The sequence below is a fragment of the Salmo salar genome, chromosome 06 (genome assembly GCF_965601325.2).
Source record: "Salmo salar chromosome 06, fSalSal1, whole genome shotgun sequence".
Lineage (NCBI taxonomy): Eukaryota > Metazoa > Chordata > Actinopteri > Salmoniformes > Salmonidae > Salmo > Salmo salar.
In genome coordinates, this window is record NC_138296.1 from 85,770,325 (window position 1) to 85,796,759 (window position 26,435).

General features: G+C 44.6%; 1 protein-coding gene across 1 annotated transcript in view; it reads left to right on the forward strand.

Moving 5' to 3' along the window:
- Window positions 1-5,560: 5,560 nt before the first annotated feature.
- Window positions 5,561-26,435, forward strand: part of LOC106608207 (sodium/potassium/calcium exchanger 4) — a 49,313-nt gene continuing 28,438 nt past the window's right edge. Inside the window, exons 1-2 of the mRNA XM_045721080.2 lie at window positions 5,561-6,628; window positions 10,402-10,518. Of these exons, the coding sequence (XP_045577036.1) occupies window positions 6,472-6,628; window positions 10,402-10,518 (274 nt within the window). The 5' untranslated portion in view covers window positions 5,561-6,471. The remainder of the gene's footprint in view (window positions 6,629-10,401; window positions 10,519-26,435) is intronic.

Below are 26,435 nucleotides of genomic sequence, written 5' to 3' on the forward strand. Positions count from 1 at the left end.
GGAGATGACATCAGTCAGTCAGTCATAGTGGAGATGACATCAGTCAGTCAGTCAGTCATAATGGAGATGACATCAGTCAGTCAGTCAGTCATAGTGGAGATGACATCAGTCAGTCAGTCATAGTGGAGATGACATCAGTCAGTTAGTAATAGTGGAGATGACATCAGTCAGTCATAGCGGAGATGACATCAGTCAGTCAGTCAGTCAAAGTGGAGATGACATCAGTCAGTCATAGTGGAGATGACATCAGTCAGTCAGTCATAGTGGAGATGACATCAGTCAGTTAGTAATAGTGGAGATGACATCAGTCAGTCATAGCGGAGATGACATCAGTCAGTCAGTCAGTCAAAGTGGAGATGACATCAGTCAGTCATAGCGGAGATGACATCAGTCAGTCAGTCAGTCATAGTGGAGATGACATCAGTCAGTCAGTCATAGTGGAGATGACATCAGTCAGTCAGTCATAGTGGAGATGACATCAGTCAGTCAGTCATAGTGGAGATGACATCAGTCAGTCAGTCATAGCGGAGATGACATCAGTCAGTCAGTCAGTCATAGCGGAGATGACATCAGTCAGTCAGTCATAGTGGAGATGACATCAGTCAGTCAGTCAGTCATAGTGGAGATGACATCAGTCAGTCAGTCAGTCATAGCGGAGATGACATCAGTCAGTCAGTCAGTCATAGTGGAGATGACATCAGTCAGTCAGTCAGTCATAATGGAGATGACATCAGTCAGTCAGTCAGTCATAGTGGAGATGACATCAGTCAGTCAGTAATAGTGGAGATGACATCAGTCAGTCATAGCGGAGATGACATCAGTCAGTCAGTCAGTCATAGTGGAGATGACATCAGTCAGTCAGTCATAGAGGAGATGACATCAGTCAGTCAGTCATAGCGGAGATGACATCAGTCAGTCAGTCATAGCGGAGATGACATCAGTCAGTCAGTCATAGTGGAGATGACATCAGTCAGTCAGTCAGTCATAGCGGAGATGACATCAGTCAGTCAGTCAGTCATAGTGGAGATGACATCAGTCAGTCATAGTGGAGATGACATCAGTCAGTAATAGTGGAGATGACATCAGTCAGTCAGTCATAGTGGAGATGACATCAGTCAGTCAGTCAGTCATAGTGGAGATGACATCAGTCAGTCAGTCATAGTGGAGATGACATCAGTCAGTCAGTCATAGTGGAGATGACATCAGTCAGTCAGTCAGTCATAGTGGAGATGACATCAGTCAGTCAGTCAGTCATAGCGGAGATGACATCAGTCAGTCAGTCATAGTGTAGATGACATCAATCAGTCAGTCAGTCATAGTGGAGATGACATCAGTCAGTCATAGTGGAGATGACATCAGTCAGTCAGTCAGTCATAATGGAGATGACATCAGTCAGTCAGTCAGTCAGTCATAGTGGAGATGACATCAGTCAGTCATAGTGGAGATGACATCAGTCAGTCAGTCAGTCATAGTGGAGATGACGTCAGTCAGTAATAGTGGAGATGACATCAGTCAGTCAGTCAGTCATAGTGGAGATGACATCAGTCAGTCATAGTGGAGATGACATCAGTCAGTCAGTCATAGTGGAGATGACATCAGTCAGTCAGTCAGTCATAGCGGAGATGACATCAGTCAGTCAGTCAGTCATAGTGGAGATGACATCAGTCAGTCAGTCAGTCATAGTGGAGATGACATCAGTCAGTCAGTCAGTCATAGAGGAGATGACATCAGTCAGTCAGTCATAGCGGAGATGACATCAGTCAGTCAGTCATAGCGGAGATGACATCAGTCAGTCAGTCATAGTGGAGATGACATCAGTCAGTCAGTCAGTCATAGCGGAGATGACATCAGTCAGTCAGTCAGTCATAGTGGAGATGACATCAGTCAGTCATAGTGGAGATGACATCAGTCAGTAATAGTGGAGATGACATCAGTCAGTCAGTCATAGTGGAGATGACATCAGTCAGTCAGTCATAGTGGAGATGGCTGTTGGCTCCAGAATGCATATATTATTAGGCTCTCTGCAGCTTCTCTCTCCCTGATGTTTACTCTTCCCACCCGACCAGGCATACAAACAAACCTGCAGTGCTGCCACAGAACCAACGCTCCACCTCGAGGATGAATATTTTATTTTTCCTGCAGCTAACTGAGGTTTTTGCGAGGAGCAAATTTTGCACTTCCCCAGGGACTCTCCTTGTACACAACGATGCTGTACTGTGCTATTTGTGGCATCCGTTCACGTGGGGAAAGTTGGGGGAACATTAGCACATGGGAAACCGTCAGTAAAAAAGGTCAGTCCTGGCCTCTGCGTTGCATTGTGCTATTAATACAGAACCGGACACTAGCGGATTAGCGTCCCTCGGACTCCCCTCCCTCTCCTCCACCAGCTCCTGAACAATTAGCTAAACATTGGTTACAATGCCAGCAGGGCATTAATGCAATGTGTCAGACTTCCTCCTGCAGCTCCCACTGTCACCCAGGCCCAGGCCTCCTCTCCTCCCTCATCCTCTCCTCTTCCCACCTCTCCTGTCCTTTAGAGATGGACACGTATGCTCGCTCAGCTTTCTGCGTGTTACTGGTGAATCTGCCACTCTCATGTATAGTATTGGATATCCCAGCTCAGCCTAGCAACTGATTGGATATCCCAGCTCAGCCTAGCAACTGATTGGATATCCCAGCTCAGCCTAGCAACTGATTGGATATCCCAGCTCAGCCTAGCAACTGATTGGATATCCCAGCTCAGCCTAGCAACTGATTGGATATCCCAGCTCAGCCTAGCAACTGATTGGATATCCCAGCTCAGCCTAGTAACTGATTGGATATCCCAGCTCAGCCTAGTAACTGATTGGATATCCCAGCTCAGCCTAGCAACTGATTGGATATCCCAGCTCAGCCTAGCAACTGATTGGATATCCCAGCTCAGCCTAGCAACCGATTGGATATCCCAGCTCAGCCTAACAACCGATTGGATATCCCAGCTCAGCCTAGCAACCGATTGGATATCCCAGCTCAGCCTAGCAACCGATTGGATATCCCAGCTCAGCCTAGCAACCGATTGGATATCCCAGCTCAGCCTAGCAACCGATTGGATATTCCAGCTCAGCCTAGCAACCGATTGGATATTCCAGCTCAGCCTAGCAACCGATTGGATATCCCAGCTCAGCCTAGCAACCGATTGGATATCCCAGCTCAGCCTAGCAACCGATTGGATATCCCAGCTCAGCCTAGCAACCGATTGGATATCCCAGCTCAGCCTAGCAACCGATTGGATATCCCAGCTCAGCCTAGCAACCGATTGGATATCCCAGCTCAGCCTAGTAACTGATTGGATATCCCAGCTCAGCCTAGCAACTGATTGGATATCCCAGCTCAGCCTAACAACTGATTGGATATCCCAGCTCAGCCTAGCAACTGATTGGATATCCCAGCTCAGCCTAGCAACTGATTGGATATCCCAGCTCAGCCTAGCAACTGATTGGATATCCCAGCTCAGCCTAGCAACTGATTGGATATCCCAGCTCAGCCTAGCAACTGATTGGATATCCCAGCTCAGCCTAACAACTGATTGGATATCCCAGCTCAGCCTAGCAACTGATTGGATATCCCAGCTCAGCCTAGCAACTGATTGGATATCCCAGCTCAGCCTAGCAACTGATTGGATATTCCAGCTCAGCCTAGCAACTGATTGGATATCCCAGCTCAGCCTAGTAACTGCACATCTGAACCCATTCAAATGCCCCCCCCCCCCCCAGCAACAGGCAACCACACTAGACTGATTGTTTACTCTGACAGCCTGCTCGTCCCTATTAAAAACCTTTCCTCCAATGAGATTAGTGCTTTTTTGCTTTTGCATCGTAAGTTGTTTGGCCACAGCAGTCCACGTACACACGCACACTGCTCTCCCTCTCTTTCTCTCTGTGTTTCTCTACTGCAGGTCTGTGGCACTGCGATGGCTCCCACAGAAGGAGCAGGAGGGAGCAGGCAGGCAATGTGTGTATAGCTTTGAAATGACCAGGGAGAGGCCAGGGAGTGTAGAACAGTGGATAAAACCCTGTAAGCAGGCCCTGGCACGGCTCCCCGATTGCCTGCCTTCCGTGTGGGCTGCGGCCTGGGGGACTAATCCTTTGGCATGGGCGCGGGGTGTGTCACACATGTTGTGTGTGTGTGTGTGTGTGTGGGTGTGTGGGTGTGTGGGGCTGGGGACCCAAGCTGCAGCCTACAGGATGAAGACAAGACCTGGGGCCAGATTAAAAAGCCCTCCCTAATGACAAAGATGCCTTCTATCCACAAGACCAGCCGACACACAGACACAGGCCCCTCAGAAAGCATCAATGGTACTGCAGTACATCCTTAACTGCACAGTGAGTGAGTTATGGAGGTCGTTTTTAACAAACTGGTGACCTGTCCTGACATAATGCAGGTCCACTGGAGGTTATGAGGCAAGATTCCTGACCTCTATATCCTCCTTGGTGTTTTGCTGTTTTTTGCTAAGTGGGCGGACCTGGCGGAAGATGACTGGCTGATTTTCTGACAGGCTGGTTTTCTGACAGGCTGATTTCTAACAGACTGCTTTCGCACAGGCTGATTTCTGACAGGCAGGTTTCTGACAGGCAGGTTTCTGACAGGCAAGCTATTAAAAGTTCAACAATGGGAATGGAGTTAATTATTGCAGGAGAAGTCTATAAATATAACTGGCTAATAGACTGGTTAATAGGGGTGGCCTCTGCACACGACTGCTGCAGTGGAGATCTGGAGATGTGGCCCCACGGAGCGAAACAAGCGGCAGAGGTGAGGGCCCATGCAGCAGTCACAGTGACACCACTGTATACCCGGTGACACACACATAGGTGCAAGGAAGTAGAGCCACAGACACACACACACGCATATACAGAACCTTTACATTGACTTTCTTCAAATAATTAAATGTCACACATATTGACACCTCCATATATTTACATGCGAAGTATGGCACTAGGGCCACCTCTCGCACAAGGTGACAGCATAAGGTGATAACACGTCCACTGAAAGATACCCGATAATGACTTGTCCTTACCTCAACCATCGCAAAGGCACATAGCTAACCATACTTTATATTCGTCATACTTCACTGGTATAGGACTATATACACAACACTGTATGAAATAGTCTACTTGACACTATTATTAAGCCTATTGAAATGTCAGTGTTAACGTTTTCCTCCAGGCACTCAATTGTGCATTCTGATTTGCATGCATTCTTGCTCAGCAGGATAGGGCCATGTATAAGCCCCAAAGTCTAGACCAAATTTGGGGATTGTGAGAATATACTTCAAGGTGAGGACACAAACAGGTATATTGGTACCTCGGAGCTATGGGATCTTTCACCTCAATTTCATACAGGTATATCAAACTGTGAATATCCCAGTGACCAGGGTCAGTCCGTTATTAAAGGGTGTATGCTCAGGAAGGATGCAGACAGATATTAGATTGCGTTTCTCCAATACTGCAGCACTCTAAGGGTCTGGGTACCTCTTCGGTAGCATGATATGGCTTGCCTCACCTCATCCGCACTGATCCAAACCTATTTTGCCTCAGCGGCAACCTGCGAATAATGTGTGGTCAAAGAAGAGGCGTTATAGTTCAGAGTGATCGATACCCGGCTGTCATGATGGTCCAGTTGTTTTCAGTTCAGTTGTAACCGAGCTCTCTACGAGAGAATGATCTATTGTTGCAAACTATCACGTGTCTGCGCATGACACCCTCGGAAAAGTTGCAGTTGGCGGAATCCTGCGAAGTGTATCATATCCACCAAAGACTGTACATGAAGACTACACCTGGAACGACGGAGTTAATGACCGTTTCATCTTCTGCGAGTCTATTCTTCTGCACTAGGAAGTCAAGGGGAGGTGCCATACCGAGGTGACATGACTTTGCTACCCGAATGTAACAATTAGGCGAACCTTGATGAAATCACATTGGTTTCAATTAATATGCGGCGGCAGAACGCAGCCGGGTGCGTGTAGCCTAGTTCTGCGACCACATCCAGTTGAATCATTTCACTGAAGAGGATGATTTAAATTGATATTCACTAGTAGATTTTGTGCTACTTTGAAGGCAACCAGTGATATAATTCGTTTCAAATGCAATGGAAGTTTATTTGCTAAAATTTAAAGGGCAGAATCTGGGATTTGCGAGGGAACGCTGAATTGATTGGAGACCATCGGAATTGCCCGCCCTGTGTCATTCATTACCTGTTGTGCGGGCACGGAATTTTCACGCGCTGTTCTAGCAATCCAACAGCTGAACAGCCTTGTCTCGGCGGCACATGCAAACTGTCCGCTCCACCACTTCCCATCTGCGCTCCGGGCATTTGAAATGAGGACCGCGTCCCGAGCCTATTCTGTGTGAAGCTGCGAAAACGGGCAATTCCTCCCGTTTCTCCCGTCTGCAGTGAGGCAAGGACGAAAAGTCACGGTTTGGCCGAGCTACAGCCATGGACCAGGACGAGAACAAGAGCGTCTCGAAAAAGACCATAATTGCAAAGATTTTCAAAGTTCGCAAGAGGAGAGAGATGCTTTTCGTACAAGTGTGTTTTCTCTGCAGTGTCCTCTTCATGGCGTGGAGCATGTCAGCACTTCTGACAAAGACAGGTGAGTGTGAGCCGTGGAAACTGCTGATAAACGCGGGACAGGGAGGACGAAGCTGAACAGCTGAGAATTCTGCAGTGTAATGGTGCACCCTATAACCAGCTAGCCATTAACTATATAGTCTACAGAGAATTGTATTTCGCCACGGTCATAAAAATACATTTTCAAGGACATGCAAGCGGAGCATTCAGTCCAAATCATTTATGGTGCGCCCCCCCAGCATTTCCATATATATTTATCTGCATCAAACCGATGGAGAGATAAGATGGAACCACCGATAGTGCAGGGTTATTAATCTTAATTATTCAGTGCAAAATGCGTAACGATTGCTTTATACCAGTGTCGAGAGAAACTGCATTTAGTTTCATTGTCGACGCAGTGGCTGTAGCCTAGCGTATGTTTGTCTCGGCATTCTGCACGCTGTCATTACAGAATTCGCATGTACCTGTTAATTGAGGGAACCACACTGATATATTTTTCTTCCTCGTTTTCGAGTATGCGTCGGTCTGTCCATATGCCGCAGTGTGCGCAGGGGCAACGACACGTTTCTAAGAGAAGCGGCCGCGGTGGCTAACACACATTGACAAGCATGTAGCAGCCTACATCACCTCGGATGAATCATGGAACCCCACAAATATTTGAAAGTTGCTTATGTGTTGGTCGACATTTTGGTTTGAGCGTTGACATCCTATGGCAAAATGTGCCTGTGCCAGGCGCATCATCAGTCACCCAGCGGCTGAGAGAAAGGGAGCGAGTGAGCGTAGGCTTGTGGTAATGCTGGCATCATCGCGTCTCGCCCGGGGCTTCACACACCATTGCACACTGGATCACCTTAATCACTCTCCAGCATCTTGCTCCCTGGTTCCGCAAAGAGTCGGAGAGATACGATTACGCAGAGGCCGTAGAAGATTACACTCTCGGTTGGGACATTGCTTAAACATGAGGAGTTCTCCCTGTGTGTCTCTGTCTCTCTCTCGATGGCTAATACATCATTCACAGCTGTTCAGAGGTGTGCTCTGTGTAAACTTGTAGGTTTCAGATGGCTTACCATGCATGATTTGTGTGTGTGTGTGTGTGAACATTTACAGGCTCACAGAATCAGATTCCCCCACGCATTAGGATGATGTAGGTATATCTGAGCTGTCAAGGTGAAACCTCTGTAGATGTGCATTTGAACAAGGCACCTGACCCTGATTTGCTCCAGGGGCCCTGTACTACTACTGACCCTGTGAAACAACACATTTCACTGCATCTATCCAGTGTGTGACAATAAAAAATGACTAAAATAAAAGGTGTGTGTTTTATCACACAGACAAGTAGCCCTGTAAGTTGGCTTTTGAACAGACCATAATATGTATGACTAATAAGTGCTCTGTCACTCAGACTGTCTTCATCTTGCTCTGACACGAATGGAGATTTCACCCGAGTTCAATTACCGATGGCTGTCAAACTCAGCCTGAAGTGTTTAGGCAGCCATGTTTAGGATGGACACAATAAGCTTGGCGACCACACACCACGTAATCCTCCAATTTCAAAATGAATCTATTCACCTGACATATTTTCACTCGGAGTAATATTAACATAGACAGGGACTATAGAAGGCCTTCCTCTCTGCCTGCAGTAGGCATGTAGGTAAGGGATGAGCACAATCTGATTTGTTCTCAAAATGCTTTTAACCCTCCACCTCTCCTACCCAGTAGTAGAACATGTCCATCTGATGTCAATCACTCTGACCCTTGAACTCAGAAACGAATAAATCAGCACACTATGTGGTGTAGGCTTATGTCAGCGCTCACGGATATATTGGAATTTTTATTAATTACATTACAAACAACAAGAGGCTTAAAAGATTATTCTGGAATGATATCACGCGGACGAGCTCATCTCCAAAAGGCTCTCTGGGGACCAAAGTAAAGGCTTTGGTCGGTAATGGCTTGCCTTTATTTAGCATTTAATCAAGGTTGCTGACGTGTGTCGTGATGGTTGGCCATAAGAGGTTATTTGATAAGGGGGCAGGCTGTGTGAACGCCAACCATGTTGGGACATGTCACATGCTTGATCCTCACCTTTAGTGAGGTGAGGCAGGTGTTTGATCAGAGAGAAATATAACCCCTCACTTCCCCTGTACTCATCCCTCACTTCCCCTGTACTCATCCCTCACTTCCCCTGTACTCATCCCTCACTTCCCCTGTACTCATCCCTCACTTCCCCTGTACTCATCCCTCACTTCCCCTGTACTCATCCCTCACTTCGCCTGTACTCATCCCTCACCCCCCCTGTACTCATCCCTCACCCCCCCGTACTCACCTCCCCTGTACTCATCCCTCACCTCCCCTGTACTCATCCCTCACTTGCCCTGTACTCATCCCTCACCTCCCCTGTACTCATCCCTCATCTCCCCCCAAACTCATCTGAATGCTCTCCATATTGCTCTCATTCTTGAACCACCATCAGAATAATAACCAGGCATTCATCATGGCATACTATGTCTCTGTCCCCTCTCTGACTCGGATGGGAGTACTCCAGGGTTGGTTATGTCTGGGACTAATGTAGTGCCAAGCTGAATGGACCAGATGGATGGGAATTGAGTGATGGAGTACTTAAGGGTTATGCTTCTCTGTTCTGTCAAGGAGGGAGTCTCCATCATCTCTCACCTCCAGTCTGATTGGAGGAGGTGTATGTCTCCATGATGGACAAGGTAGAGTATGGCTGACTGTGGTTACAGAGCTAGGGCCAGGCCCCGGCCCCGATCTGACAGGTGTGTGTGTGTGATGTTGATGGGATGGCGATGGAGAGGTGGCTGGGACATCAGGGCAGGGAGGCGGAGGGGAGCGGCTCGTGGCAGAGATTGATAGGCATCCTTGGTCCGTCTCCCTTGCCAGCTGATTGGACCAAGTTGCAGGATGATATCGCCCTCTATTTCTCTCGCTCGCAGCACAGTGCAGTCAAAGGTAGCTAGATGCTCCTCTACTTGGCTAACGTCTTTGTATTCTGCCTCAAGGCAGCAAATTAGTTTGGGTTTTTTAAGCCCCTTTCTCTGTAATCTAGCTTGTTTTGCCTTGCAATTTCCATGGTTTCATCCTGAGGCTTTTATCTCCTATGGAATTCAGACGTTGTAACGCATCTTAATTGTCTTACCTCAAAGCTTAAGTCAGGTTGGTCTGTTCTTTCAAAGACTTGACCAAAAGTCATTACCCAAAGGGAAAGGTTACTTAGTCATTTGGTTAGGACTGTAATCATTTTGTGTTGGTGGTTGAAATCAGTGAGCCTATAATCTAACTGGGGTCAAACACTGAAAGCCTGCAAATCTGGGTTATTTGCTCATTAAAATGTCATTCAAAAGCTCCTGAAAACCTTTGAGAAATGACTGAACAAAATCCACAAGAGTCGGAAGTTGGCCGTGTGTATGGGTGATTTGCATCCAGTAATCAGGAATTAAACAGTTCTCATTTTGTATTCATCCCATTTAAAACCCTTGACACATTCAAACCTGAATGGAAGGGGGAAATGAAGTAAATCCATTCCATCCAACAATGTGATTAATTATCAAGTGTGGTAGAAATGCATATACATTTTGTTTCAAATCTATCAGTTAAGCATCTTAATGATATACATTTAAGATGGTTGACATGATTTGTGAATGCTTCAGTGAATTTTGAGCACCTTTTTCACAGATACACTGGTTATGTTCGGTTCAGCGTTTACTCAGCTTCTTTGTAACATGGTTTTTGATGAGCAAGGATATCCTCCTTTTTTTAATAAATGTTTTCTTTCAGGCCATGGAATGATCCTTGAGAATGGACACGAGAAGCACGAACATTGGGGAAGGAGGCTCATGGGACATGAACTCGACAACGACAATGAGACAGAGTCGAAGAACTGCACAGAGCCAGGTATGCTCCATCACTGGAGAAAACTACTGTCATTGTTCTTAATGAGTTGGTCTTCTATTGGGCGACTTTGGCCTTAGTTTTGTATTTATTATTTGAAAATCAATCAAATGTATTCATAAAGCCCTTTTTACATCAGCCGATGTCACAAAATGCTGTACAGAAACCCAGCCTAAAACCCCAAACAGCAAGCAATGCAAATGTAGAAGCACAGTGGCTAGGAAAAACTCCCTAGAAAGGCCAGAACCTAGGTAGAAACCTAGAGAAGAACCATGCTCTGAGGGGTGGCCAGTCCTCTGGCTGTGCCGGGTGGAGATTATAACAGAACATGGCCAAGATGTTCAAATGTTCATAGATGACCAGCAGGGTCAAATAATAATAGTCACAGTAGTTGTCGAGGGTCCAACAGGTCAGCACCTCAGGTGTAAATGTCAGTTGGCTTTTCATAGCTGATCATTCAGAGGTAGAGACAGCAGGTGCGGTAGAGAGTGAGTCCAAAACAACAAGTCCGGGACAGGTAGCACGTCCAGTGAACAGGTCAGGGTTCCATAGCCGTAGGCGGAACAGTTGAAACTGGAGCAGCAGCACGACCAGGTGGACTGGGGACAGCAAGGAGTCATCATGCCAGGTAGTCCTGAGGCATGGTCCTAGGGCTCAGGTCCTCCGAGAGAAAGAAAGAGAGAAAGGAGAGAATTAGAGGGAGCATACTTAAAGTCACACAGGACACTGGGTAAGACAGGAGAAATACTCCAGATGTAACAGACTGACCCTAGCCCCCTGACACACAAACTATTGCAGCATAAATACTGGAGGCTGAGACAGGAGGCGGTCGGGAGACACTGTGGCCCTGTCCGACGATACCCCCGGACAGGGCAGGCTATAACCCCACCCACTTTGCCAAAGAACAGCCCCCACACCACTAGAGGGATATCTTCAACCATCAACTTACTACCCTGAGACAAGGCCGAGTATAGCCCACGAAGATCTCCCCCACGGCACGAACCCGAGGGGGAGACCTGGACAGGAAGATCACGTCAGTGACTCAACCCACTCAAGTGACGTACCCCTCCTAGGGACGGCATGGAAGAGCACCAGTAAGCCAGTGACTCAGCCCCCGTAATGGGGTTAGAGGCAGAGAATCCCAGTGGAGAGAGGGGAAACGGCCAGGCAGAGACAGCAAGGGCGGTTCGTCGCTCCAGTACTTTTCCGTTCACCTTCACACTCCTGGGCCAGACTACACTCAATCATAGGACCTACTGAAGAGATGAGTCTTCAATAAAGACTTAAAGGTCGAGACCGATTCTGCGTCTCTCACATTGGTAGGCAGACCATTCCATAAAAATGGAGCTCTATAGGAGAAAGCCCTGCCTCCAGCTGTTTGCTTAGAAATTCTAGGGACAATTAGGAGGCCTGCGTCTTGTGACCGTAGCGTATGTGTAGGTATGTACAGCAGGACCAAATCGGAGAGATAGGTAGGAGCAAGCCCATGTAATGCTTTGTAGGTTAGCAGTAAAACCTTAATCAGCCCTTGCCTTAACAGGAAGCCAGTGTAGAGAGGCTAGCACTGGAGTAATATGATCACATTTTTTGGTTCTAGTTAAGATTCTAGCAGCCGTGTTTAGCACTAACTGAAGTTTATTTAGTGCTTTATCCGGGTAGCCGGAAAGTAGAGCATTGCAGTAGTCTAATCTAAAGTGACAAAAGCATGGATACATTTTTCTGCATAATTTTTGGACAGAAAGTTTCTTAATTTTGCAATGTTACGAAGATGGAAAAATGCTGTCTTTAAAATATTCTTGAAATGTTCGTTAAAAGAGAGATCAGGGTCCAGAGTAACGCCACGGTCCTTCAGTTTTATTTGAGATAAACTGATCAGTGTTTTATATTTTCACACTAATCACTGAAATGTATTTTATATCAGCAGTACTTTACATACCCAGCCTAAATCCCCAAAGAGTAACTGATCAGTGTTCTATTTAAAACACTGATCAGGGTTACAGGGTTTCTTGGTCAGTGTTCTATTTAAAACACTGATCAGGGTTACAGGGTTTCTTGGTCAGTGTTCTATTTAAAACACTGATCAGGGTTACAGGGTTTCTTGGTCAGTGTTCTATTTAAAACACTGATCAGGGTTACAGGGTTTCTTGGTCAGTGTTCTATTTAAAACACTGATCAGGGTTACAGGGTTTCTTGGTCAGTGTTCTATTTAAAACACTGATCAGGGTTACAGGGTTTCTTGGTCAATGCAGAGGTTTTCTTCTAGTCCATTGACCTGCATTCTGCAGTGTTTAGTTTTGCTCCAAGGCCATTTAAATCATTTGCATTGCAGTGCACACTAAAATACCAATTCTATGTTCAGGTGTTGATTACGTTAGAGCAGCCTTGGTCCTCCTAGGTATAGCGACCCAATCTGGAATGAGATATTTTTGTGTAGTACACAGAAGAAACCACTGACATTGCTGAAAGGGCATTCCACATTTGGCTTGATAAATTGTGACGAATGCTCGGGTGTGCATGAATTCTCATTGATTTAACAGTACACTGGTAATGACAACTATGTATATAATTTAAATGGATAGCGTTTATGTATGAGCAGACTCGAGCTTCCGTTCCACTGTGAGATATTGTTGTGATTCCGATCATTAAAACTTCTAAGCATGTTATATGACTTTATAGGAAGTTGTCCCTTAAACACTCGGAGGGTGACACAAGGTAACAGACACTTTGGAAGGTAATGGCTGGCTATATATAGCTCCTTTGTGACATGTTTGACCCAATGGAGATTGACAGTTTCTTATTACTGTCCACAAAGAGCACAACCGTTTGAGGGCCTCACTGGAAGTGTTGAGGGTTGAAGCATCCTGTTATTATAAGAGGAAGTTTGGTTGGTGTTGAAGTGTTCAAGCAAAGCCTCCATCAACCGAATGAGTTAACACTTTTACTCTACACATGTATTTTTTTTATATTACTCTCAAAGTATATTGGATTTATATTGTCAAGTGCATAGAATTAAAAAAAAAGTGTTAACTTTATTTAAACGCTGTAGGGTCTTTTTGAGACGAGTGCCAGTTGACAAGATTATGAGCTGGAAATCGTACTACTTCTAATCCCGAGGGGGATTACTTTTATTCTCGTCCAAGGCCTTCTTGCCCACTGCAGACAGACAGCCCCATTCATTCCTCCTCTCCTCTTTTGTTCTACATTCTCCTGGCTGACCATATGTCTTTCTAATATAAAAACATGCTCATTTGACAGTCTGGTTGTGTTTCCAGAAATGGGCTCTCAAAGTGTGACCGGGACGACCACGTAGCATCCTGGCAAACCCCCCCCCCCCTGGGACAGAGCAGGGAGAGTTGCGTTGGGATGGCATCAGGGTAAACTGGATGGTTGAGAATGATTATCCAAGGCCTTTTTCCTTTTTTTAAAGCTGTGTGTAATTCGGTCAATGTTATTGTCTTCCACTTGCTTCGGTCTTCTCTCTCTTCATCATCATCATCATCTCTCTGCTTAGTGGGAGAAAGTCCTTTCCTGGGTTCACCAGAGGTGCTAATGTTGATCAGAGGTGGAGGACGCTTGATGAAGACCATTATCGTAAATTAGGGTTATTGGGTGTTTAGCAGTTTTACGTTCTTAGAAATAGACGTTATTAAAAAAGCTAAGAATTATGTTGCTGGTACACTAGACTATGAAACACAGGCATCGAATTAAAACAATGTATGATGATATTTGACTTCATTCACAGTATCATATGTACTGGAATGCTTCTGTATTCTTTTATTTTCTTCAGTCATTGCCCCCTTATCTAATTAAAATGTGTGTTTAGAGGACTCAATTCCCCTTTGACTGGCTCAATGATGAATGGGAACTGTAGTTCTGCTCTGACTGTAGTTCTGCTGTAGTTATAACTAGTTCAGCTGAAACTGTAGCTCTGCCTAATTTGACAGCATATAATAATTCTGAGTGAAAGCAGTTCTGTTTTATTAGCCCCTACAGGGGGAAGTGAACCAAATTGGCGAGTGAACAACTTGCTTTTGACTTGTACTTTTGTTACAGGCACTTACTCGATTGCAAGGTTAAATTATAGGAGGAATACATTGACTTATTCCAGTAGCATAATTAATATGCTTATGGTGTATTAGAACAGAACGCTAAAAAGCTAAGTGGAACTGAACCATAAAGCAAAGGTTTTAGTATAGTCTTGTTTGTAGTATGTAATAATCCCTGGGGGGATTTTGATTACAGTGGTTTTAGATACTCCATCACACTAATCTGCAAGAGAGAGGTGTGTGTGTGTGTACATGTTGCGTGATTTGGCAGGGGTGATGTGGGAAGGTGAGTCGCACTGCCCACAAAACTGAAACATCATGGCACTGGCAGCCTTGAAACTGCAGTGTGTGTGTGTGTCTGTGAGGGAGAGAGGGCTGGAGAAAGTGCGGTACATTAGAGGCTGTAGTGTTAGGAAAATTGATTTAAGGGGCGAGGGTTGGGCAGATGTGGAGCGAGCGGGTGACCCGTTAAAAACGGTAGCCCGCCCTGCTCACCAGCCCGCCCTGCTCTCCAGCCCACCATCCCTGCTTGCCGTCCTTCGGTGGCAAGTCAAGCAGGTTAGTCAACTCTGGGGAAACACCACAAGGAAGCATTTTAAAAGGGGAATTACACAAGCAGGGGATTATGCTGCTGCAGCTACCGCATAATGGAACATGACCTTCCTTCCGCTTTCTCGCTCGCTCGCATGCCAACAGGAAGAGCTATACAGGGCCCTGTTCATTTGGCACCAAACGGATGAAAGCGGACTGAAATGGGTCCAACAGGAAACGGGCATTTCCGTTTTCCATTGCAAAATGTTTTTAAAACATTGCAGGCACTAAATGAACAGAACCCAGTAGAATGGGTGAGTGACTGTCCTGTACTGCCCAGAACCCAGTAGAATGGGCGAGTGACTGTCCTGTACTGCCCAGAACCCAGTAGAATGGGCGAGTGACTGCCCTGTACTGCCCAGAACCCAGTAGAATGGGCGAGTGACTGTCCTGTACTGCCCAGAACCCAGTAGAATGGGCGAGTGACTGCCCTGTACTGCCCAGAACCCAGTAGAATGGGCGAGTGACTGCCCTGTACTGCCCAGAACCCAGTAGAATGGGCGAGTGACTGCCCTGTACTGCCCAGAACCCAGTAGAATGGGCGAGTGACTGCCCTGTACTGCCCAGAACCCAGTAGAATGGGCGAGTGACTGCCCTGTACTGCATGCAGCACCTTCTCTCGTTCATGTCTATATGTTCATATCTATCTTGTCCAACACGCCCACATCAGACTCCCATTTATTCATGTATTTGTATTCAAGTCCCTTTCTCTCTCACCATTGAGAGGTTTGACTCAACACTTTTGTATATTATTCATGTGTGTAGTTTTTACATCAATTAGCTGTTTAGAGTAATGTAGCAATTTTATAATAATTCAGCCATGCATTAATTTGGCCACTAAGTACATTCTGAATAGGCCCCACCGCTATAAGCGTTTGTTGCATGGCCATGGCGTGATCCTTTAGGGGGAGTTTTACCTACTGCCCCATTACACAGCTGAATGCATACATTCCACAGCGGTTACCCCCTTTAGGTTATTGAATCAGCAATCTACTGGTCCAACAAGTCTGCTCCCCCTCCCATCTCTACAACTAGCCTGCCCCGTCCACTCTGCTGCCCCGTCCACTCTGCTGCCCCGTCCACTCTGCTGCCCCGTCCACTCTGCTGCCCCGTCCACTCTGCTGCCCCGTCCACTCTGCTGCCCCGCCCACTCTGCTGCCCCGCCCACTCTGCTGCCCCGTCCACTCTGCTGCCCCGCCCACTCTGCTGCCCCGCCCACTCTGCTGCCCTGTGCACTACACTGACATATGATGTCTGAAGGGACTCGTGTGTCATCAATCTACTGGAGCAGAAGGGGTGTGTGTGTGTGTGTGTGTGTGTGTGTGTCAATGACATTTCTGTGTGTCTCTGTATGTGCGCATCAAGGGTGTGTGTGTGCGCGTGGCTGTTGTTTAGTGGGTTTACCCAGTCATGTGACGGGGAGGCACAGCTTGGACTGGTACGTCAACTGCCACATGCCAACAGTGGGATTTGCAGTGTTGACATGGTTTCTAGGTGCCACGGCAACATGCTCAGATGTTCAGCCTGACCCTGACCAGCTCCCCAGAGTCAACATGCTCAGATGTTCAGCCTGACCCTGACCAGCTCCCCAGAGTCAACATGCTCAGATGTTCAGCCTGACCCTGACCAGCTCCCCAGAGTCAACATGCTCAGATGTTCAGCCTGACCCTGACCAGCTCCCCAAAGTCAACTATATGATGTGGGCCTCTATTGATGATGTCACATCATTCTTGTGTACCTATGTCATTCGTTATGCCTGCCAATGATGTCTGGTCACGCAAATGAGTCATTTTCTACAAATAATGAATTGCGATCTGTTACTTCCAACTTTCATCATTTACATTTTCCAGTTGAATATTGTGTTTTGCAGTACGTATTTCAGAAAATAATCAGCACCCTCTTGACCAATCAGAATGTAATATTCTGTCATGCTGTGGTATGAATTTCAATAATGGCATTTCTTGTGGGGAACCTTATTGATCTGGTTTAGTCCTTGGCAGAATGGTATCAGAACTGGCTAGTGTGATGAGTGGTCGGTCTGTCCTGATATGGGTCCGGGACAACAGATAGACGGACCCCTATACTGAGCCCTTTTATGTAAGGCCTCGGCATTCATCTATCAGTCAGATTACAGACTAGTTGCATTAAATTACAGCATAGTTAATGTGTTCTGTTTGATATGGCTGATAAGTGAATGGACATTTTGAAAGGTGCAGCTAGGGCTTTAGCTGTGACCGTATTACCGCCACACCGGTGGTCATGAAGACAGTCAAATTCCACCTGACCGTTTAGTCACGGTAATTAGGCTTCTCCAAGCTCTGATGCTGCTGATGGTCATTAGTAACCTACCACACTTGCTAACTGCCTGGTACTCAGCCCTCTGTTGTCCCTCTAATCACTCTGACATCAATGCAAATGTAATGGAAAATCTAATCACACTTCATGAGCTCATGTTGCGCAACATTTCTGTAGGCTATGAAATTGTGGGAGAACAGAGTGATGGCCTCTATTTAAAAAATGAGGATCCCATCAGCTTTCTATAGGCTTACTATTTATTTCTCAACTTTCCTAATATTTAGCACATTGCTTCTCTTTACAACAGGAGTATAGCCTACCTGGCTGGCTTGAAAATAAACCACGGGGAAAAGCGTCCTCCATTCGCTCTTTAATAAGTACATAGATGACATGTATTTTTTCCCGCTGTCCCTGTTTCATTACAGGTGCATGATAATGGTCCATTCTAAATCAAAACAAATTTCACACATATTATGTAATAAACTCAGCAAAAAAAGAAATATCCCTTTTTCAGGACCCTGTCTTTCAAAGATTATTTGTAAAAATCCAAATAACTTCACAGATCTTCATTGTAAAGAAGTTAAACACTGTTTCCCATGCTTGATCAATGAACCATAAACAATTAATGAACATGCACCTGTGGAACGTTCTTTAAGACACTAACATCTTACAGACGGTAGGCAATTAATGTCACAGATATGAAAACGTAGGACACTAAAGAGGCCTCTCTACTGACTCTGAAAAACACCAAAAGAAAGATGCTCAGGGTACCTGCTCATCTACGTGAACGTGCTTTAGGCATGCTGCAAGGAGGCATGAGGACTGCAGATGTGGCCAGGGCAACAAATTGCAATGTCCATACTGTGAGATGCCGAAGACAGCGCTACAGGGAGACAGGATGGACAGCTGATTGTCCTCGCAGTGGCAGACCACGTGTAACAACACCTGCACAGGATCGGTACATCTGAACATCACACCTGCGGGACAGGTACAGGATGGTAACAACAACTGCCCGAGTTACACCAGGAACGCACAATCCCTCCATCAGTTCTCAGACTGTCCGCAATAGGCTGAGAGAGGCTGGACTGAGGGCTTGTAGGCCTGTTGTAAGGCAGGTCCTCACCAGACATCACCGGCAACAACGTCGCATGTGGGCACAAACCCACCGTCGCTGGACCAGACAGGACTGGCAAAAAGTGCTCTTCACTGACGAGTTGCAGTTTTGTCTCACCAGGGGTGATGGTCGGATTCGCGTTTATCATTGAAGGAATGAACGTTACACCGAGGCCTGTACTCTGGAGCGGGATCGATTTGGAGGTGGAGGGTCCGTCATGGTCTGAGGCGGTGTGTTACAGCATCATCGGACTGAGCTTGTTGTCATTGCAGGCAATCTCAACGCTGTGTGTTACAGGGAAGACTTCCTTCTCCCTCATGTGGTACCCTTCCTGCAGGCTCATCCTGACATGACCCTCCAGCATGACAATGCCATACTGCTCGTTCTGCGCGTGATTTCCTGCAAGACAGGAATGTCATTGTTCTGCCATTGCCAGCGAAGAGCCCGGAGCTCAATCCCATTGAGCACGTCTGGGACCTGTTGGATTGGAGGGTGAGGGCTAGGGCCATTCCCACCAGAAATGTCCAGGAACTTGCAGGTGCCTTGGTGGAAGAGTGGGGTAACATTTCACAGCAAGAACTGGTAAACCTGATGCATTCCATGAGGAGGAGATGCACTGCAGTAGTTAATGCAGCTGGTGGCCACACCAGATACTGACTGTTACTTTTGATTTTGATCTCCCCCCCCCCCCTTTGTTCAGGGACACATTATTCCATTTGTTAGTCACATGTCTGTGGAACTTGTTCAGTTTGTTTCAGTTGTTGAATCTTATGTTCATACAAATATTTACACGTTAAGTTTGCTGAAAATAAACACAGTTGACTGAGGATGTTTCTTTTTTTGCTGAATTTATATGTAAAGACAAGATTCACACACCTGCTGTGTTCTGGTTGAATTGGACCAATTTTACAAGTTTTCTCTCTAAAAAATGTAGCTCATTTAATCTGATTGTCATAAGGTTCCATGACTTTGTCCACACAGGGCATCTGAACACACAAAATACATTTTGATGATTTTCATTACATTTTGGGTGTTTTATTTACCTTTTGTACACCTGTGATGTTACCAGTCATTGACCGGTCATTAGAAATGAATGGATGACACTACAATTAGTGTATAAAACTGAGCTCAGTCACATGCCCATTCATCAGATGGATACACTTCCTCTCCCAGACCCCCACATGCATGTGTGTTTGAGCGCATACACACAGACACACAAACACACACACCCCACTCCCCTTCTTGGCTTCCATGACAACCCCCTTTCCCCAATAGGACCACACCTGTTGGCATTCTCACAAACAATCGCAACATTGTTTCCATAATATATAGAACTTTTCTAGCAGCTCTGGTATATAAAGCTTTTTTGAGGCCTTGCTCACAATTCATACTGTGGCAGCACAATGACCAAACGATATACTGTATGTGAGGCTCTTGATCATATCTTTGATCATGACACTGGTGAGGAGGAGAGAGTCCTTGTTTAACTTTGACACAAAGTAGTCTGTGATAAATAGCACAATATGTTTCATCTGAGTATTTGTTATAGTCAAATTAATCCATACATTATATATTTCTTTTTTTTTTTTTTTTACTCAAATACGAGTTGTGAGGCCTACAGGCCATAAATGGCAAATAGAAGTTCAAACTAGTAATGTTCACAAGAACCTATGTTGATAAAAAGATCTAACACAACATTAGGTGAAAATATATGTATTATTATGGATTTATAATCAGCTATAATGGGGCGGTCATTTTGGACCGGGAACACAATCACCATGAAACGAACAGAACAGGATGGTGGGTGACACTATTAGCCAATCACTTGTGAATTATATATTTTCACTGACTTTCTTAATCTTAGTTGCACACCTCATGTAGTAGCCTGGCCTATATGTTTTGATAAGGTTTGTATCACAACTAAAGTGGCCAAATAACTTCTTAAAATGAAGCACATTCATCTACTTTTACAAAGAGTGTAGAGCCTAACTGGCATACATAAGCAGCGCCTGAGTTTCAAGTTTGGGGAAGATCATTTTCACCATTAAAATGCACCTTTTTATAGTAAAAGCATTACATGCATAATTGCATTTAAGGTCACTTTTGATAGTGGTGTTTTCCCGGTAATGGAATATTTGCTTATAGCCTACTGCCATGTGCTCATTGCTGTGCTTATGTGAATAAATAGCCTATTAATTAATGTGGGATCTATCACATCCCACAACTGTCCCAGACTGTGTTTGAAATATTTATTTCTCACACAGACTAGAATAGGTCAACTTTTGTGCTATGGGGGATCTTCAATATGCACCGCGGAATTGGATAAGGATGTACGCAGTTGTGTCCCGGATGTATTGGTCTTCGCTTGTAGCCTGTGAGAAACACCCAATCACGTGATGGAGAGCCGTGTGAGGTTCTTCGGAGCGCAGTACTCTGGGAGAAGGGCACAACGCAGCACTCCGGGCCAAGGGCACAATGGCCACTGGTCGCAAAAGGCATGTTTTTTTTAGGGTGCATTATGGCCACACAAAGGGGATGCCGCCGGGAAATTCAAGGCATTGCTTGTCAATTTGTGAATGAAGTACTTAAAAAATAAAATAAAAGCATAATTAGTCGCATCATGCAGCCTTACAATGTATTAAAAATCAAAACATATAGCCCAACGTTTGTAGAACAACTAAAGTTACATTAACTCAAAATTAGGCATCTAGGAGTACCTATTTCTATGTTAACTGCTCAACACAGAATAGCTGCATGTGTGCTCTCCCTCGTCCTTTAGAGAGAATATCCTTTCTATTTCATTCAGCTTAGTTCAATTGTATTCTTCATACTATAAAATAATGCCACGGAATTCTAAACATATCTTGTCTGCTAAATGAACTAGTGTAGCCCACAGCCATATGGCATATTCAGATCTGGACCTAACATTAAGACAACTCAGAGTATCCTATTCTGTTCTTCTGAAAAATACTACATTTTCTTCATATCATGCTGCTTTAGACCTGTGTAAAATAAATAATGTATTTATTGTGAAGGTGTAGGCTATATTACATGGATTTATTGTGAAGGTGTAGGCTATATTACATGGATTTATTGTGAAGGTGTCGGCTATATTACATGGATTTATTGTGAAGCTGTAGGCTATATTACATGGATTTATTGTGAAGCTGTAGGCTATATTACATGGATTTATTGTGAAGCTGTAGGCTATATTACATGGATTTATTGTGAAGCTGTAGGCTATATTACATGGATTTATTGTGAAGCTGTAGGCTATATTACATGGATTTATTGTGAAGCTGTAGGCTATATTACATGGATTTATTGTGAAGCTGTAGGCTATATTACATGGATTTATTGTGAAGCTGTAGGCTATATTACATGGATTTATTGTGAAGCTGTAGGCTATATTACATGGATTTATTGTGAAGCTGTAGGCTATATTACATGGATTTATTGTGAAGGTGTAGACTATATTACATGGATTTATTGTGAAGGTGTAGGCTATATTACATGGATTTATTGTGAAGGTGTAGGCTATATTACATGGATTTATTGTGAAGGTGTAGGCTATATTACATGGATTTATTGTGAAGGTGTAGGCTATATTACATGGATTTATTGTGAAGGTGTAGGCTATATTACATGGATTTATTGTGAAGGTGTAGGCTATATTACATGGATTTATTGTGAAGGTGTAGGCTATATTACATGGATTTATTGTGAAGCTGTAGGCTATATTACATGGATTTATTGTGAAGCTGTAGGCTATATTACATGGATTTATTGTGAAGCTGTAGGCTATATTACATGGATTTATTGTGAAGGTGTAGGCTATATTACATGGATTTATTGTGAAGGTGTAGGCTATATTACATGGATTTATTGTGAAGGTGTAGGCTATATTACATGGATTTATTAGACATTTTAAAATGTAGATGTTCCAAAGGTCTGCATCAGTGGCTTGTAGGCTGTGTGGAAGCCAGGAGATACTAAAAGAGTTTGTTAATTAACGGTCAATTACCGTGAGACCGACAGTCATTTGCATGACAATCACCAGCTGATGCAATTTTGTGACCGCCACAGCCCTATGTGCACCTGGATAAAAACATGAAATGCATGCATTAAACTTGGCAGAGATGGCAGACCATATCCATGTACTACACACACACACACACACACACACACACACACACACACACACACACACACACACACACACACACACACACACACACACACACACACACACACAGCCTATTCAGTCATGTTGATGTACCAATACATATGAAGAGCTGTCTGTGTGTGAGAGAGACGTGGCGAGGAGAGCACTAGAGCTAATGTCCAGACAGTTGTGGCCTAAAGGATCTGGTATGCGGCGTGAGATGATTGGATAAGAATCTCATTGACCTACCAGTCTGTCAGTGGTTCGCACTAGCAGGGCAAAGGCTTTTGCTGGTAAACCCTCCAACGAGCTCTGTGGACTTAGATTACTCCTGGGGTTGTGGTGTGTGGGTGTGGAGGAGACGGATAAACAAAAGTGTTGCCAGCATTTTCTTGCATAAGCAGCCGCCACTCGTCAGGTGTCCAAACAGAAAATCCAGTGATTTATTAATAGACGTTTCTCTCTGCCTTCCCAGTTAGACTTCCCAATGAAACAATCCCAAACAAATTCAACAACAATGTGACAAAGGAGGTTATTCCGCTGTTGTCCTTTCACGAGGTCCATTGAGCACACTGTGTTTCCGTGGTAGAAAACGTAGCTTGTTAATGCCACACATTAGTGCCGGTTTACACTAACTGCCGTTGTGGAAAACACTATCAATAGAATGCACATTTTGTAGACTGACTTCAATACTAATTGGGCATTTAAAAAGGTCATAATCGGTGGAAATAAAATCCTTTTTAACATTGTATTTTGGCTGAGTCAGATGGCACAGCTCCAGTCGTAAAGCTGCTCTGACACCATTCACTGCTACTATCGTTGGCACAGAAACTAATATGATAGAAGTTAACATTATTTACAGTGGGGGGGGAAAAGTATTTGATCCCCTGCTGATTTTGTACGTTTGCCCACTTACAAAGAAATGATCAGTCTATAATTTTAATGGTAGGTTTATTTGAACAGTGAGAGAATAACAACAAAAAAATCCTGAAAAACGCATGTCAAAAATGTTATAAAATTATTTGCATTTTAATGAGGGAAATAAGTATTTGACCCCTCTGCAAAACATGACTTAGTACTTGGTGGCAAAATTATTGTTGGCAATCACAGAGGTCAGACGTTTCTTGTAGTTGGCCACCAGGTTTGCACACATCTCAGGAGGGATTTTGTCCCACTCCTCTTTGCAGATCTTCTCCAAGTCATTAAGGTTTCGAGGCTGACGTTTGGCAACTCGAACCTTCAGCTCCCTCCACAGATTTTCTATGGGATTAAGGTCTGGAGACTGGCTAGGCCACTCCAGGACCTTAATGTGCTTCTTCTTGAGCCACTCCTTTGTTGCCTTGGCCGTGTGTTTTGGGTCATTGTCATGCTGGAATACCCATCCACGACCCATTTTCAATGCCCTGGCTGAGGGAAGGAGGTTCTCACGCAAGATTTGACAGTACATGGCCCCGTCAAATGATGTGAAGTTGTCCTGTCCCCTTAGCAGAAAAACACCCCCAAAGCATAATGTTTCCACCTCCATGTTTGACGGTGGAGATGGTGTTCTTGGGGTCATAGGCAGCATTCCTCCTCCTCCAAACACGGCGAGTTAAGTTGATGCCAAAGAGCTCCATTTTGGTCTCATCTGACCACAACACTTTCACCAGTTGTCCTCTGAATCATTCAGATGTTCATTGGCAAACTTTAGACGGGCATGTATATGTATTCTTGAGCAGGGGCACCTTGCGGGCGCTGCAGGATTTCAGTCCTTCACGGCGTAGTGTGTTACCAATTGTTTTCTTGGTGACTATGGTCCCAGCTGCCTTAAGATCATTGACAAGATCCTCCCGTGTAGTTCTGGGCTGATTCCTCATCGTTCTCATGATCATTGCAACCCCACGAGGTGAGATCTTGCATGGAGCCCCAGGCCGAGGGATATTGACAGTTCTTTTGTGTTTCTTCCATTTGCAAATAATCGCACCAACTGTTGTCACCTTCTCACCAAGCTGCTTGGTGATGGTCTTGTAGCCCATTCCAGCCTTGTGTAGGTCTACAATCTTGTCCCTGACATCCTTGGAGAGCTCTTTGGTCTTGGCCATGGTGGAGCGTTTGGAATCTGATTGATTGATTGCTTCTGTGGACAGGTGTCTTTTATAGGTAACAAACTGAGATTAGGAGCACTCCCTTTAAGAGTGTGCTCCTAATCTCAGCTCGTTACCTGTATAAAAGACACCTGGGAGCCAGAAATCTTTCTGATTGAGAGGGGGTCAAATACTTAATTCCCTCATTAAAATGCAAATCATTTTATAACATTTTTGACATGCGGTTTTATGGATTTGTTTTTGTTATTCTGTATTTCACTGTTCAAATAAACCTACCATTAAAATTATAGACTGATAATTTCTTTGTCAGTGGGCAAATGTACAAAATCAGCAGGGGATCAAATACTTTTTTCCCCCCACTGTAAGGGCACCAAACTATTTGAACCTTGCATGTGTGCAATAAATATGTCACTCAGACTTTATCTTAGCCTACTACTTTATACATAGTTTTGTCATAACTAAAGGTATTCTAGTTGAAATTGATGCACATTGCTTTTAGTATGACTTTGTGGATTAGGGTCCTGTACACACTCAAGTTGTACAACTGATGTGCAACACATTTGGTACAAGAGTTTTTCTAAACAATAATGAATGCAGTATTTGTGGAAACTCTCCGTTTTATCACAAAGATATCAGTTGGATCACAACCATTGTGTCAAATGCATCGTACATCAGTTGTACAACTTGAGTGTCTATACTGGGGCCAAGGTGTGTATCACTGCATGGGATTTTGAAGTTACATTATGGCAACGCATTAATGTATGGTGTGCCACTTGACATTCATATCAAAGTGGTGGAGTGTCCATTTTACACATTTAGCTGCTACACAGATATAACTCTCTTATGCATGGGTAGGATGGGTGGTGAGAGCCTGAGTTTCAATTTGTGCTCATCATGTTCAGGAATGTTGATCTTTAAATCCAACAAGAACATTATTTCAAAGTTGACTCGGGTTGAAACTGAATGATACATAGCCTACTCCAAAAAGATATCCCCAAAAGGTTTCCACACACTGTTTCACACCGACAAACTGCAACAACGTGCAGAACGCAGCAGCGGGTTGTCAGTGCAAATACCGTCACCTCTGGATCCCACTTGTGTGCCTTTCGAACAATAAATCGGCAACCCCACCACTGATTTAGTAAACAGCTGAAGGATGGGGCTGGATAAATGTAACCCCTCAACTCATGGACAGAGCTATGGAGGCAAGGAATGACCATCCATTATATCAAAATGATAGTTTTAACCATGCTTTAATGCTATACAGTGTTTGTTTACAATTACGTTTGTAAACAAAAGTAAAACAAGTTTTATTATTCAACAATCAAAGGGTATATATTAATTTTAAAAGTCTGAAAATGGATGTAGAAACCGCAGATTGCCAATGTTTAAACATCAACACTGGCGGAGAAACTATATATCGATGCATGATGACGTTCTTCCAATTAATAGCGAGACATTTGGCAGAAAGCGAGCATATAAATAACCCTGGCCTATGTGACGGTATTAATCTAGCTAGTCTATATGATGCTATTCTTGGGCCAGGTTTGAGACGCGTCATTTAATCAAGCAGCACGCTCCCCCCTAAGGGCTGCTCCCCTTCCTGTCTGCTGTAGCCTAGCGAA